Raw genomic sequence first — 12,979 nt, 5'->3', positions numbered from 1 at the left:
ATGATTATTTAGGCTATGACAGGACATGTCCTTTTTCATGGAAGATCCTTGCTGAAGGGTTTGATCAGGAGGCAGCAAACTGAGGCTCCCAGGCCAAACCTGGCTGACATGCGTTATTAAAAGTCTCACTGGACCACAGCCACACCCTTTTGTTTATATATTGTCTGTGGCTGCTTTTGTGCTACGATGGTCTGGGTGAGTAGTTGTGACAGAGGCAGACCCAAAAAGCCCAAAATATTGATGATCTGGTCCTTTACAGAAAATAGTTTGCTAACCGTTGGGTTAGAGTTACTATGTCTGCCACTTTCTCTCAAATTGTTCAGCAAAATGACAGCAACCAAAAAGTGCATACATGTATCTGTATGTGTGTGTGTGTGCCTGCGTGCATGGAGAGAGAAGGAAAGAGAGTGAAAATGTGGCAAAATATTAATAATTGGTAAATTTAAGTGGATAATATATGAGTATTCATTTTATTTTTCTTTCCACTTTTCTTCAAGTTTGAATTTTTTTTTTAAATAAAGTGTTTTAGAGTAAATATTGCTTCACTTAAAAACTCAAAAGATGGGAATTCCCTGATGGTCCAGTGGTTAGGACTCCGTGCTCTCACTGCTGAGGGCCCGGGTTCAATCCCTGGTCGGGGAACTAAAATCCCACAAGCCGTATGGTGCAGCCAAAAAAAAAAATACTCAAAAGAATCTCCTAGAAAAAAATGCAACTCATAGGAAAGTTAACTAAGGAGATCAGTAACAATATAAATAGCAATTGCAATAAGTTTTAAAATAATGAGCACAATAGCAATAAAAAATATTAAACCTAAAGTTTAATTAGAAAAGAAATGTAGGGCACCTAAATAAAACAATACATTTTACCAAAGTCCAAAAATTAGAAGCCCACAGGTACGTATGTCATTGAGAATGTTTGGGATTGGGTGGCCAGTGCATTTACAGGTGTTTAAAAAAAAACCTATATCAAAGACAAAAAAGAAGCTTTGAATAAAAGGAAGAATATACCACATTCCTGAACAAGAAGATTTACTTGTTCATATTATAAAAATGTTCATCCTCCACAAATACAGCAATAGCATTGATGCAATTCCAATAAAAAACACCACGTTGCTTTTTTGATGTTGGGGGGAGGGGGATAGTGAGAAAATATTTCAAAAGTATCTCTAACAGGAAAAAATGGATGAGATTAGCCAAGGACATTTTAGAAATGAAGAGTAATGATAGACTCTGACTTTAATAGATGGTGAAATTTATGTTAAAGCTGCATATAATTAAACAATTAAATCTGGCTCAGGAATAATCAGTCAAAGAAGAAAAATCCATGAAAAGATCCGAAAGTAAGTAAGAAGTAAGAATCGAGGCAGCAAATCCAGTGAGAGGAGAGAGGATGGTTTACATAGTAAATGATGTTAGGATAACGGGCTAGCCATTTGGAAGAAAATAAAGTGAGAGCCATACATCATACCACACTCCAGAGTGAAGAAAAATTAAGTGCAAAGAAATGAAATAACGAAAGATATATAAAACAATGTAGATTAGTATTTTTATAAGCTTGTGATGGCACAGATCTTTCTATGCATAAAACAAATAATAAAGAAAATGATTGATATAGTTGGCTAATAAAAATTTTAACCCTCTGTACATCCCAAACCACCATAACCAAAATTAAGAAAATAGCCACAACAGTGAGAAAAAATATTTGCAATAGAAATGATATTAAGGGGTCAATGTCCCCATTACCTAATCATTATGGGGGGAAAAGTTTTTTAAAAATTCAAAAATGAGCAAATGCCATTAATATACAATTCACAAAATAATACAATTGTTGAGATTCAGCATGATTATCATTTTTTTCTTTTTGTTTATAGTATTTTCTGAGCTTTCTATCCCCCCAAAATGTATTATTCCTGTAGGAAAAAAAAAATCTCAAAAGAGGAACCAGGAGAAAATCTTTTTCTTTTTCAGGAAACCTAAGCTTCTTGCCAGAGGATAGTAAAGCTCCTTTAACAGCTCCAAACTCTCTCAGAATGAGTAGATATGCAAGGTTACAAACAACCTCCTATCGTGGGCAAAAAATATGCATTTTTCATCTCCTCGAATCCTCCAAAAGTCTCAGGTAGGGTGTTGTTACTACCCTAATATTACAGACAAGAAAGTGAAGACTCAGAGAAGTTCAGCAAGCTTCCTAAGGTCACACAGCAGTAAGCAATAGAGTTGGAACTGGATCCCAGGCTGGTCTAACCACAAACTCAGCTCTTTTCAGGCCTTGTTTCAGGACCCCTGGGTTGGGATGCAGAGGGATGAGTTCTGATCCTGGCTCTGTCCCCAACCATCAGTACACACAGCCTTGGCAAGTCTCTTCCCCTGTCTGACCCTGATTTCCTGATCTGTTCAAGGGGAAGTGGACTGGCCCAAATGGTGTGTCAAGTTCCTTCCTGCTCAGACATGCCAGATTTTTGTTCCCATAAAGCACTCATTAGCCAAGGACTGGTCCAAACCAGAGATCAACCCCAGGGGCCTGGGGGCTAGAACAGCTGGCCTCACACAGATGCCCAGGCACTGGCCCACCTTGAATTCCTCATGGATGCGCTCCTCCAGGATTTTGGCAGCCTTGCGGTCCTCCGTCTCCACTTTCCACTTCTCCACCAGGATCCGGGCTTTCTCATTGGCCAGAGCATCCCGGAACTTCTTGGTGATCTCTGCCTCCTTCTGTCTCCTTCCAAGAGAACACCAGCAGGTATCAGGAGGTATGGGAAACTGAAGGACCACATGCCAACAGAGCTTCAAATAAAAACCATGCGCAATCATTCTTGGTCTATCAGAACGGGAAATATCTGAGGTTCACAAAACTCAGTGTTAGCAAAGGTGGGGAGTATAAATCACCAGAATTGCTCTGGAAGCCAGAAGATAAAACCTCAGAAACCCCATTTCTCACTCAAGTTTACAAAGGTGTAGGGAAAAGCTCATCAGAGGGTTTTTATAACATAAAAAGTGGCAAACAACCCAAATGTCCCTCAACAAGACCAATAAATTGGGTTTCTCACGTAATGGGATACTATACAGTAATCTTAAATAACACTGTGGATCTATATTAATCAATTTATGAAGGTGTGAATAAAGCAGCTTACAAAGCATGTATTGCCCAAATGCTCACCATGGTTATCTTAAGTGGTGGGTATTGAGTTGTTATTTAATTGATTCTTTACAGTTTTCAATGTTGTTTACACGCTACAATTTTATGATTAAAACACTGGCATTAAAAACTGGGGGAAAAGTGTTGGAGTCGACTTCATACAAATTTCCAAGTCTGGCAAAAAATATGTCAAATGTGGTTTATGAAAGAAGTCTGACCCCCCAGTATCAGTAGGGGCTCAACTGTCCATCTTGTGTGAGAAATGGAGGTAACATGACGAGGAACAAACAGATTTTAAAAGTGAATTCAAATTGCTCTGCTGTCCTTGGGACAACTCAGTGAGGAAAGAGGCAAAAGGATATCATACGCATTATCTCAGTAAATCCAACTACATCCATATAGAAAAGGTGTTGTGATGCCCAAACCACAGATGTGAAAACTGAGGCCCTGGATCAGCTCACCATGAGTTAGTGGAGCCAGGATTTGAACCCACAAGGTCTACCTGATGTAAGACTAGTGCTTTGGTCCCCTAATCTTAGCAGAGCTCCAAACAGCCAGCCAGCTGCCTGGAGCCCCCTCCCTGGAACCCACCCCAAGCCTCCGTGTTCAGGACCCGCCCCAGTACCCACTGGCACCTCTCACCAGAGCTCCTCTGCCTCCCTCTGTGCCTGCAGCCGCGCCCTCTCTGCAATCAGCTCCTCAGAGATCTCTTCATAGGGCTTGTCTCCAGGGCCTTCTCCCATGACCCAGACCCAGACTTCGCCATCTGCCCCCAGGAGCCACTGGATGTGCTTGTCACTCGCTGCCTCACAACACAGGAAGAACAAGGAAGGAAGGAGAAACAGGTCTGAGTTGTACTGAGTCAGGAATGACCGGGGCTGGCCAGGGGTGCACAACCATCACGCCACCCTACAAAGCATGGTCATCTGCAAAGAGGATGCCAGAGAGACATTGACCTGAGTGCAGGTCCATGGCCATCTCCCTCTCCCACTCCCTCTAGGGAGCAATATGTCAGCCAAGTCAGTCTGCTGGAGCAGGTGTTCAAGGCTGGAACTGCTGTCCGAAGCCCAGAGACCCTGAAATCTTCAGCACAAAAGACATCAGGTGACAGCACTCGCTGAAGGAAGACTTGCGTCACTCCCAAGCCAAGGCAGTTAGGAGCCCGAGAGTCTCCTCTCTCTCTCTCTCTCCCCCCCCTCCCCCTCCCTCCCTCCCTCTATCTCTCTATCTATCTATCTCTATCTCTATCTCTATCTCTGTTTCTATCTCTATCTCTATCTCTATCTCTCCTGTCCATTGGCTGGAAATAAGGAATTGGAGACGGTGTCATTGCAAGATGAAGCAGCTGGCCCCTGAGTCTCCCTGACCCACATCAGCCTGTAACCTGAGCAAGAAATAAACCTGTGTTGGATTAGTCACTGAGATTTTCAGTTTGCCTGTTCTAACAGATTCCATTGATAACCATGACTAAAATGGAAATCTAAAGTGGGGTACTGGCTGAAACAGGAATATCAACTAAGTGTCACTGCCTTACCAGTGATGTTTAGCAGGCTGAATGGCTGGAGATCCACGTGATGCAGGAGCAAAGCACCTGGTAAAGTTATCAGACACTATCACTTAAAAGGCAGACCCTCCTGCCTTCTGAACCTGTCCCCCCTAAGGGAAGATACTGGAAAATAGAACTTTGGTAGTGGGTTGGTTGCTAGGAGCTGTGTTTGGCAAGATGTTAAGTTGAAGGAAGAATTGAGCACTTTGCAAGTAGAAATGAAAGGGAATAAAGAGAATATAGAAATCCGGGACTTTGTAGGTTTGGAAAAGCCATCTCTTTCTAGGGCCCAAACTGCAAGAGATGGGATTTTTAAAGGTTTTGCATGAGTGGCCCAGTAAAACTTTTAAGGTGAATAAAGGGCCCTAGGACACAGATCTCTGTGATGGTCATGAGAATGTGCTCCATGGACATCCCACAACAGGCAGCATAAGTGACTGTGCACTCCAGCTCCTATGCCCTTGTGTTTGCCCAAGGCCATGCTTCCACAGGAGGCTCCCAGCCTTTGACTGAGCGTGGCAGGCTGGTTCCTGGGAGACATGGGACTCCACTGATGGGCAACTCCCCGGAGGCCTTGACAAACCTTCCCTGGACTGCGTGGCTGCCTGGAACACCTCCAGCCAACCTGCCGTCCCCCTCTCCTTCACTCAAGGTCACGCCTGCACTGCCGTGCCACGGCTGTCCCAGCCTGCTCCTTTTTCTCTCACAGGCATTTCCTGAACAACAGCCTTGTGTGATTTTCTCCCAACCCTGTCTCTGCCCCTCACAAGCACACTCAGACTGCAATCTCTCACACTTATTTTTCAAAGAGCCTAACGTAGATGACCTTCAGTCGAAAGGTAGAGGCATCAGGGCAAAGAGGCAAAGAAAAACAGGCAATGTGCGAAATATGTCCAGAGAAGAATCTTCGATGTTGCTCCCGGCACATGGAAGCAAACAGATCAGAAGCCTCCCAAGTCTCTGAGTCTGGACTAAAAAAGCCTCTGATTGTTCAAGACTTAAACAACCATTGGGCACTCAGCCTCGATGACCAGGGGGCAGGTTTCAAAGGCTATACTGGTCCAAGGAGGATGCGACCCTCAACGCTCACTCTGGATGTGGCCAAGGGGAATAATGAACAAGAGGAGCCTCCAGGGCACAGACAGCATCCATTCAAGGCCATCCCTTCACTGCCAGGGCAGGGGGACCTCGCAGAGCCTGACCTGGAGGATTTCAGGATGCTATAGACCAGTGATTGAGTGGGGCTCACACTCCCCCCTTTTCCATAGTGGATATTCTGACCCTGCTCCCCCACTGTACATCATGTCTTAAAGGTGGGCCGTGTTAGGATGACATGTCTTTTTAGCCATATCAGGACCTTAGAGTGCCTAACGCAGAACACGTGTAGACTGTGAACTTCGGGTTGACGCAGTGACCGGGTGAGACTTGCGGGCATCCCCTTAAGGAGGTGGTGAGTGTATTTACGCAGAGAAGAACAAAACAAGTGAGTAACAAGAATGACAGTTTGTGACAGTGACCACGCTATGTCCAGCACCCCAGCTCCACTCCCTGAGTCCACCAGATGACCACTTTTCTCAGGTTCCCTTCAATTCCATGGGGCCATGTGACTGAATTCTAGTCTGTGGAGCGTCAGGGGAAGTGATTTGTGCCACTTTCAGGCTGAGGCTGGTTGCAATCTGAGTGCCTTTTCCACATTCTCTCTCCCATCCCTTCAGTGGGAAATAAACGACTCGAAGACGGTGGAGCAAAAAGCAGCCTGATCCATGAGTCAGTGTTCGAAAGCAAGCCAGGCAGACAGCTACCTAATCCACATCAAACTGTGACCTAATCAGAAATAAACCTTCATCATGTTAACCCACTGGAATTCCAGCGTTTACCTATTGCAGGAGGCAGCATTAATTCCCCCGGCATTGGTATATTTTTAGTATGTTAAAGCAATATAGTAATAGAGGAATATAAGTTTAATTATGACTGATAGAAACAGGAAAGCAACCACTACTAGAATTGTAGAACTTCCAAATTAATAGTGGGCAAAAGTAAATAGAGGCTTACCAATCCTGCAAAAATACTTAAAGGAAAAAGAGAAAACAACAGAAAATGTGTAGTTATTATAGCAGGCACCGTCAGTTACTTCCTCATCACCCACTCCAGCCACCTTCCTGCCTTACTAAAAACCCAAGTTTGTTTTGGGGAGTAACAGAGATCCCTTGGTTTCAGGAGAGGCAGGTTTCTACCCCAGCCTCAAAGAACAAATAAAATTAGTCTAAACCCATCATGTAATTTATTCTCCTTGGCAAGTAATCGATCTAGGAGTGACCAGACATCCCCGTTCTTGACAAAGGAGATGCAGGCAGAAGTCCCAATGACAGGGACTCATTCTCGAAACAAAAGGTGAAGACTTCTTAAGGTTGCAGACAAATACTGTTTGATTCCACTCATACAAGGTACCTAGAATAGTCAAATTCGTAGAGTCAGAAAGTACATTGGTAGATGCCAGGGGCCGGGGAAGGGGGAGGTAGGAGGAGTGGGGAGTTAGTGTTTAAAGGGGACAGAGTTTCAGTTTAGGAAGGTGAAAAATTCAGGAGATGGATGATGGTGAGAGTTGCATAACAATGTGAATGTACTTAGTGCCACCAAACTGTACAGTTAAATATGGTTAAAATAGTATGTTTTATATTATGTGACTTTTACCACAATAAAAGAAACATTAAAAAAAAAAAAAAGGTGAACACTTCTTAGGGGAAGCCCCTTCACTCTTTACTCGTTTACCTCACCTCCTTCTTCCTGCTTGGAAGGAAGAAGTGATGCCAGGAGCTGCTGGAGGACTTTTGCAGCCATAAGGAAGAAAGCCACATACTAAGGATGAGTAAGCGGAAGGACTGAAGGAGATGGGGCCTCGATGATCTTGCTGAGCAGCTAAACTAATCTATCCATTGCAGTACACCTCTGGAATTCTTATCATTTGAGAAAAATAAGGAACTCCAAGGAATAAAGTTCTGTAATTATTAAATGAAATGTGGTAATATAAATAAATATGAAAGATTTAATTAGGCAACTATTAATCGTGCATTCTGTTACTTACAGCCAAGCACATCCCTAACTGATACAGATAACAAATGAAAAATAGCACAGAATCCCTAAACCCTAAGTATATTCATTAACACAAAAATGGGAACAGAATTAATTTCCCTATTAAAGATCTGAGACTGTCAGATGTTAATAAAAAGTAAAAGACAAACACTGCTTTAGTAAAGACCCTAGATGTTCTCCTTACTGGCTGCAAATAATAATAAATCCTTCCTTGGCAGTGGTGGGATGAATTGGGAGATTGGGATTGACATATATACACTAATAAGTATAAAATAAATAACTGATAAGAACCTGCTGTATAAAAAAAAAATTCAAAAAACAAAAAGAAAGGAAAAAAGTAAAACCCCACTATTTAATGTCATTAATTAAGTCATCACTTTTTCACCCTACTTCTAACAAGGCATATTTCATTATAGCTTCAGTGTCAATTTTCTCTTCTTTTACTAAATTAAAATTCCACTAGAATGGTCACTAAATTAAATCTCTACTGGTGAACATTCTAACCCTATAATTCTGGGCATAAGGGTGTTTCACATGAGAGCTGTCCTTAGAAAATGCTGCCAGTTTTATATATATATATATATATATATATATTTTTTTTTTTTTTTTTTTTTTTTTGCCTTACGCGGGCCTCTCACTGTTGTGGCCTCTCCCGTTGCGGAGCACAGGCTCCGGAAGCGCAGGCTCAGCGACCATGGCTCACGGGCCTAGCCGCTCTGATCTTCCCAGACCGGGGCACGAACCCGTGTCCCCTTCATCGGCACGCAGACTCTCAACCACTGTGCCACCAGGGAAGCCCCGCCAGTTATATTTTTGAATTTAGGTTTGATAAGTATTCCCAAGTTTTCCCCATCATGGAAAAACAATAATAATAATAATAAATCCTTCCTTCTCCTGATGGAGAAAAAAAAGTAAAATCCAATTCTGTGCTATTTAAATAAAACACACATGTAAAAAAGAAAAAGTTTAAAAATAAAGAGCTAGTTAACAATAGACCATACAAAGGCAAGCAAAAAGAAAGCAGAAGTGGCAATGTCAGACAAAGTAAATTCAAGGACAAGTGTGTTAGACAAGACAAAAAAGAATATTACGTAATTATAAAAGATGCAACCCACAAAGAAGACATAACAGTCATAAAACTTTATACAACAAACAACATAGCTGACAACTGCATAAAACAAAAACTCCTAACAACACAATGAGAATTTCAAAATGCATATATACTCATGGTGGAGAGTTTCGCTATATTTATTTACGAGGCTGGTAGACCAAATAGATTTTTAAAATTAATAATATAGAGGATTTGAATAATATAGTCAACAAATTTTACTTAAGAACTACAGAACTTTACTCCTTAAACATTGACAATATACTTTTCTTCTTCTGATCTTGCAATTATGAGAAAATTTTATATACCGCATCCTCAAATAATAATACAAAACTTAGAAATCAATGGAGTAAAATAGCCATCAAGAAAATATCTCCTAGAGGGCTTCCGGGAAGATGGCGGAAGAGTAAGACGCGGAGATCACCTTCCTCCCCACAGATACACATCTACACGTGGAACAACTCCTACAGAACACCTACTGAACGCTGGCAGAACACCTCAGACCTCCCAAAAGGCAAGAAACCCCCCACGTACCTGGGTAGGGCAAAAGAAAAAAGAATAAACAGAGACAAAAGGATAGGGACGGGTCCTGCACCAGTGGGAGGGAGCTGTGAAGGAGAAAAAGTTTCCACACTAGGAAGCCCCTTCGCGGGCGGAGACAGCGGGTGGCGGAGCGGGGGAGCTTCGAGGCCGCGGAAGAGAGCACAGCAACAGGGGTGCGGAGGGCAAAGCGGAGAGATTCCAGCACAGAGGATCAGGGCCGACCGGCACTCACCAGCCCGAGAGGCTTGTCTGCTCACCCGCCGGGGCGGGAGGGGCTGCGAGTTGAGGCTCGGGCTTCAGTCGGAGCGCCGGGAGAGGACTGGGGTTGGCGGCGTGAACACAGCCTGCAGGGGGTTAGTGCGCCACGGCTGGCCGGGAGGGAGTCCGGGGAAAAGTCCAGACCTGCCGAAGAGGCAAGAGACTTTTTGTTCCCTCTTTGTTTCCTGGTGCGCGAGGAGAGGGGATTAAGAGCGCTGCTTAAAAGAGCTCCAGAGACAGGCGCGAGCCGCGGCTAAAACCGCAGACCCCAGAGACGGGCATGAGACGCTAAGGCTGCTGCTGCCGCCACCAAGAAGCCTGTGTGTGAGCACAGGTTACTATCCACACCCCCTTCCAGGGAGCCTGTGCAGCCCGCCACTGTCAGGGTCCCGGGATCCAGGGCCAACTTGGGAGAACGGGAGAACGCACGGTGCGCCTCAGGCTGGTGCGACGTCACGCCGGCCACTGCCGCCGCAGGCTTGCCCCGCCCTCCGTGCCCCTCCCTCCCTCGCCCCGGCCTGAGTGAGCCAGAGCCCCCGAATCAGCGGCTCCTTTAACCCCGTCCTGTCTGAGCGAAGAACCGACGCCCTCCGGCGACCTACATGCAGAGGCGGGGCCAAATCCAAAGCTGAGCCCCTGGGAGCTGTGAGAACAAAGAAGAGAAAGGGAAATCTCTCCCAGCAGCCTCAGAAGCTGCGGATTAAAGCTCCACAATCAACCTGATGTATCCTGCATCTGTGGAATACATGGTAGACAACGAATCATCCCAAATTGAGGAGGTGGACTTTGAGAGCAAGATTTATGATTTTTTCCCCTTTTCCTCTTTTTGTGAGTGTGTATGTGTATGCTTCTGTGTGAGATTTTGTCTGTATAGCTTTGCTTCCACCATTTGTCCTAGGGTTCTATCTGTCCGGTTTTTTTTTCCTTAATAATTATTTTTTTATTTTAATAACTTTATTATATTTTATCTTACTTTATTTTACTTTATCTTTTCTTTCTTTTTTTCCTTCCTTCCCTCCTTCCTTCCTTCCTTCCTCCCTCCCTCCCTCCCTTCTTTCTTTCTACTTCTACTAATTCTTTCTTTCTACTTTTTCTCCCTTTTATTCTGAGCCGTGTGGATGAAAGGCTCTTGGTGCTGCAGCCAGGAGTCAGTGCTGTGTCTCTGAGGTGGGAGAGCCAACTTCAGGACACTGGTCCACAAGAGACCTCCCAGCTCCACATAATATCAAATGGCGAAAATCTCCCAGAGATCTCCATCTCAACACCAGCACCCAGCTTCACTCAATGACCAGCAAGCTACAGTACTGGACATCCTATGCCAAGCAACTAGCAAGACAGGAACACAACACCACCCATTAACAGAGAGGCTGCCTAAAATCATAATAAGTCCACAGACACCCCAAAACACACCACCAGACGTGGACCTGCCCACCAGAAAGACAAGATCCAGCCTCATCCACCAGAACACAGGCACTAGTCCCCTCCACCAGGAAGCCTACAAAACCCACTGAACCAACCTTAGCCACTGGGAACAGACACCAAAAACAATGGGAACTACGAACCTGCAGACTGCAAAAAGGAGACTCCAAACACAGTAAGATAAGCAAAATGAGAAGACAGAAAAACACACAGCAGATGAAGGAGCAAGATAAAAACCCACCAGACCTAACAATTGAAGAGGAAATAGGCAGTCTACCTGAAAAAGAATTCAGAATAATGATAGTAAAGATGATCCAAAATCTTGGAAATAGAATGGACAAAATGCAAGAAACATTTAACAAGGACCTAGAAGAACTAAAGATGAAACAAACAACGATGAACAACACAATAAATGAGATTAAAAATACTCTAGATGGGATCAATAGCAGAATAACTGAGGCAGAAGAACGGATAAGTGACCTGGAAGATAAAATAGTGGAAATAACTACTACAGAGAAGAAAAAAGAATGAAAAGAACTGAGGACAGTCTCAGAGACCTCTGGGACAACATTAAACACACCAACATTCAAATTATAGGGGTTCCAGAAGAAGAAGAGAAAAAGAAAGGGATTGAGAAAATATTTGAAGAGATTATAGTTGAAAACTTCCCTAATATGGGAAAGGAAATAGTTAATCAAGTCCAGGAAGCACAGAGAGTCCCATACAGGATAAATCCAAGGAGAAATACACCAAGACACATATTAATCAAACTGTCAAAAATTAAATACAAAGAAAACATATTAAAAGCAGCAAGGGAAAAACAACAAATAACACACAAGGGAATCCCCATAAGGTTAACAGCTGATCTTTCAGCAGAAACTCTGCAAGCCAGAAGGCACTGGCAGGACATATTTAAAGTGATGAAGGAGAAAAATCTGCAACCAAGATTACTCTACCCAGCAAGGATCTCATTCAGATTTGATGGAGAAATTAAAACCTTTACAGACAAGCAAAAGGTAAGACAATTCAGCACCACAAAACCAGCTCTACAACAACTGCTAAAGGAACTTCTCTAGGCAAGAAACACAAGAGAAGGAAAAGACCTACAATAACGAACCCAAAACAATTAAGAAAATGGGAATAGGAACATACCTATCGATAATTACCTTAAATGTAAATGGACTAAATGCTCCCACCAAAAGACACAGATTGGCTGAATGGATACAAAAACAAGACCCATATATATGCTGTCTACAAGAGACCCACTTCAGACCTAAAGACACATACAGACTGAAAGTAAGGGGATGGAAAAAGATATTCCATGCAAATGGAAACCAAAAGAAAGCTGGAGTAGCAATTCTCATATCAGACAAAATAGACTTTAAAATAAAGACTATTAGAAGAGACAAAGAAGGACACTACATAATGATCAAGGGATCGATCCAAGAGGAAGATATAACAATTGTAAATATTTATGCACCCAACATAGGAGCACCTCAATACATAAGGCAAATACTAACAGCCATAAAAGGGGAAATCAACAGTAATACATTCGTAGTAGGGGACTTTAACATCCCACTTACACCAATGGACAGATCATCCAAAATGAAAATGAATAAGGAAACACAAGCTTTTAATGATACATTAAACAAGATGGACTTAATTGATATTTATAGGACATTCCATCCAAAAACAACAGAATACACATTTTTCTCAAGTGCTCATGGAACATTCTCCAGGATAGATCATACCTTGGGTCACAAGTCAAGCCTTGGTAAATTTAAGAAAATTGAAATTGTTTCAAGTATCTTTTCTGACCACAATGCTATGAGACTAGGTATCAATTACAGGAAAAGATCTGTAAAAACTACAAACAC

General features: G+C 43.0%; 1 protein-coding gene across 1 annotated transcript in view; it reads right to left on the bottom strand.

The window, feature by feature from the left end:
* SH2D4B (SH2 domain containing 4B) overlaps positions 1-12,979 on the bottom strand; it is a 101,084-nt gene that overhangs the window by 52,805 nt on the left and 35,300 nt on the right. The window contains exons 2-3 of the mRNA XM_089897780.1: positions 3,781-3,944; positions 2,574-2,721 (exon numbers count right to left, since the gene is read on the bottom strand). Coding sequence (XP_089753906.1) covers positions 2,574-2,721; positions 3,781-3,944 — 312 coding nt within the window. The remainder of the gene's footprint in view (positions 1-2,573; positions 2,722-3,780; positions 3,945-12,979) is intronic.

The sequence above is a fragment of the Delphinapterus leucas genome, chromosome 16, assembly GCF_059928025.1.
Source record: "Delphinapterus leucas isolate spDelLeu-1000000601 "Yukka" chromosome 16, BTC_Dleu_Yukka2, whole genome shotgun sequence".
NCBI classification, from domain to species: domain Eukaryota; kingdom Metazoa; phylum Chordata; class Mammalia; order Artiodactyla; family Monodontidae; genus Delphinapterus; species Delphinapterus leucas.
The sequence above is the reverse complement of the archived record's forward strand: the minus strand, read 5'-3'. Positions and strand labels throughout refer to the sequence as shown.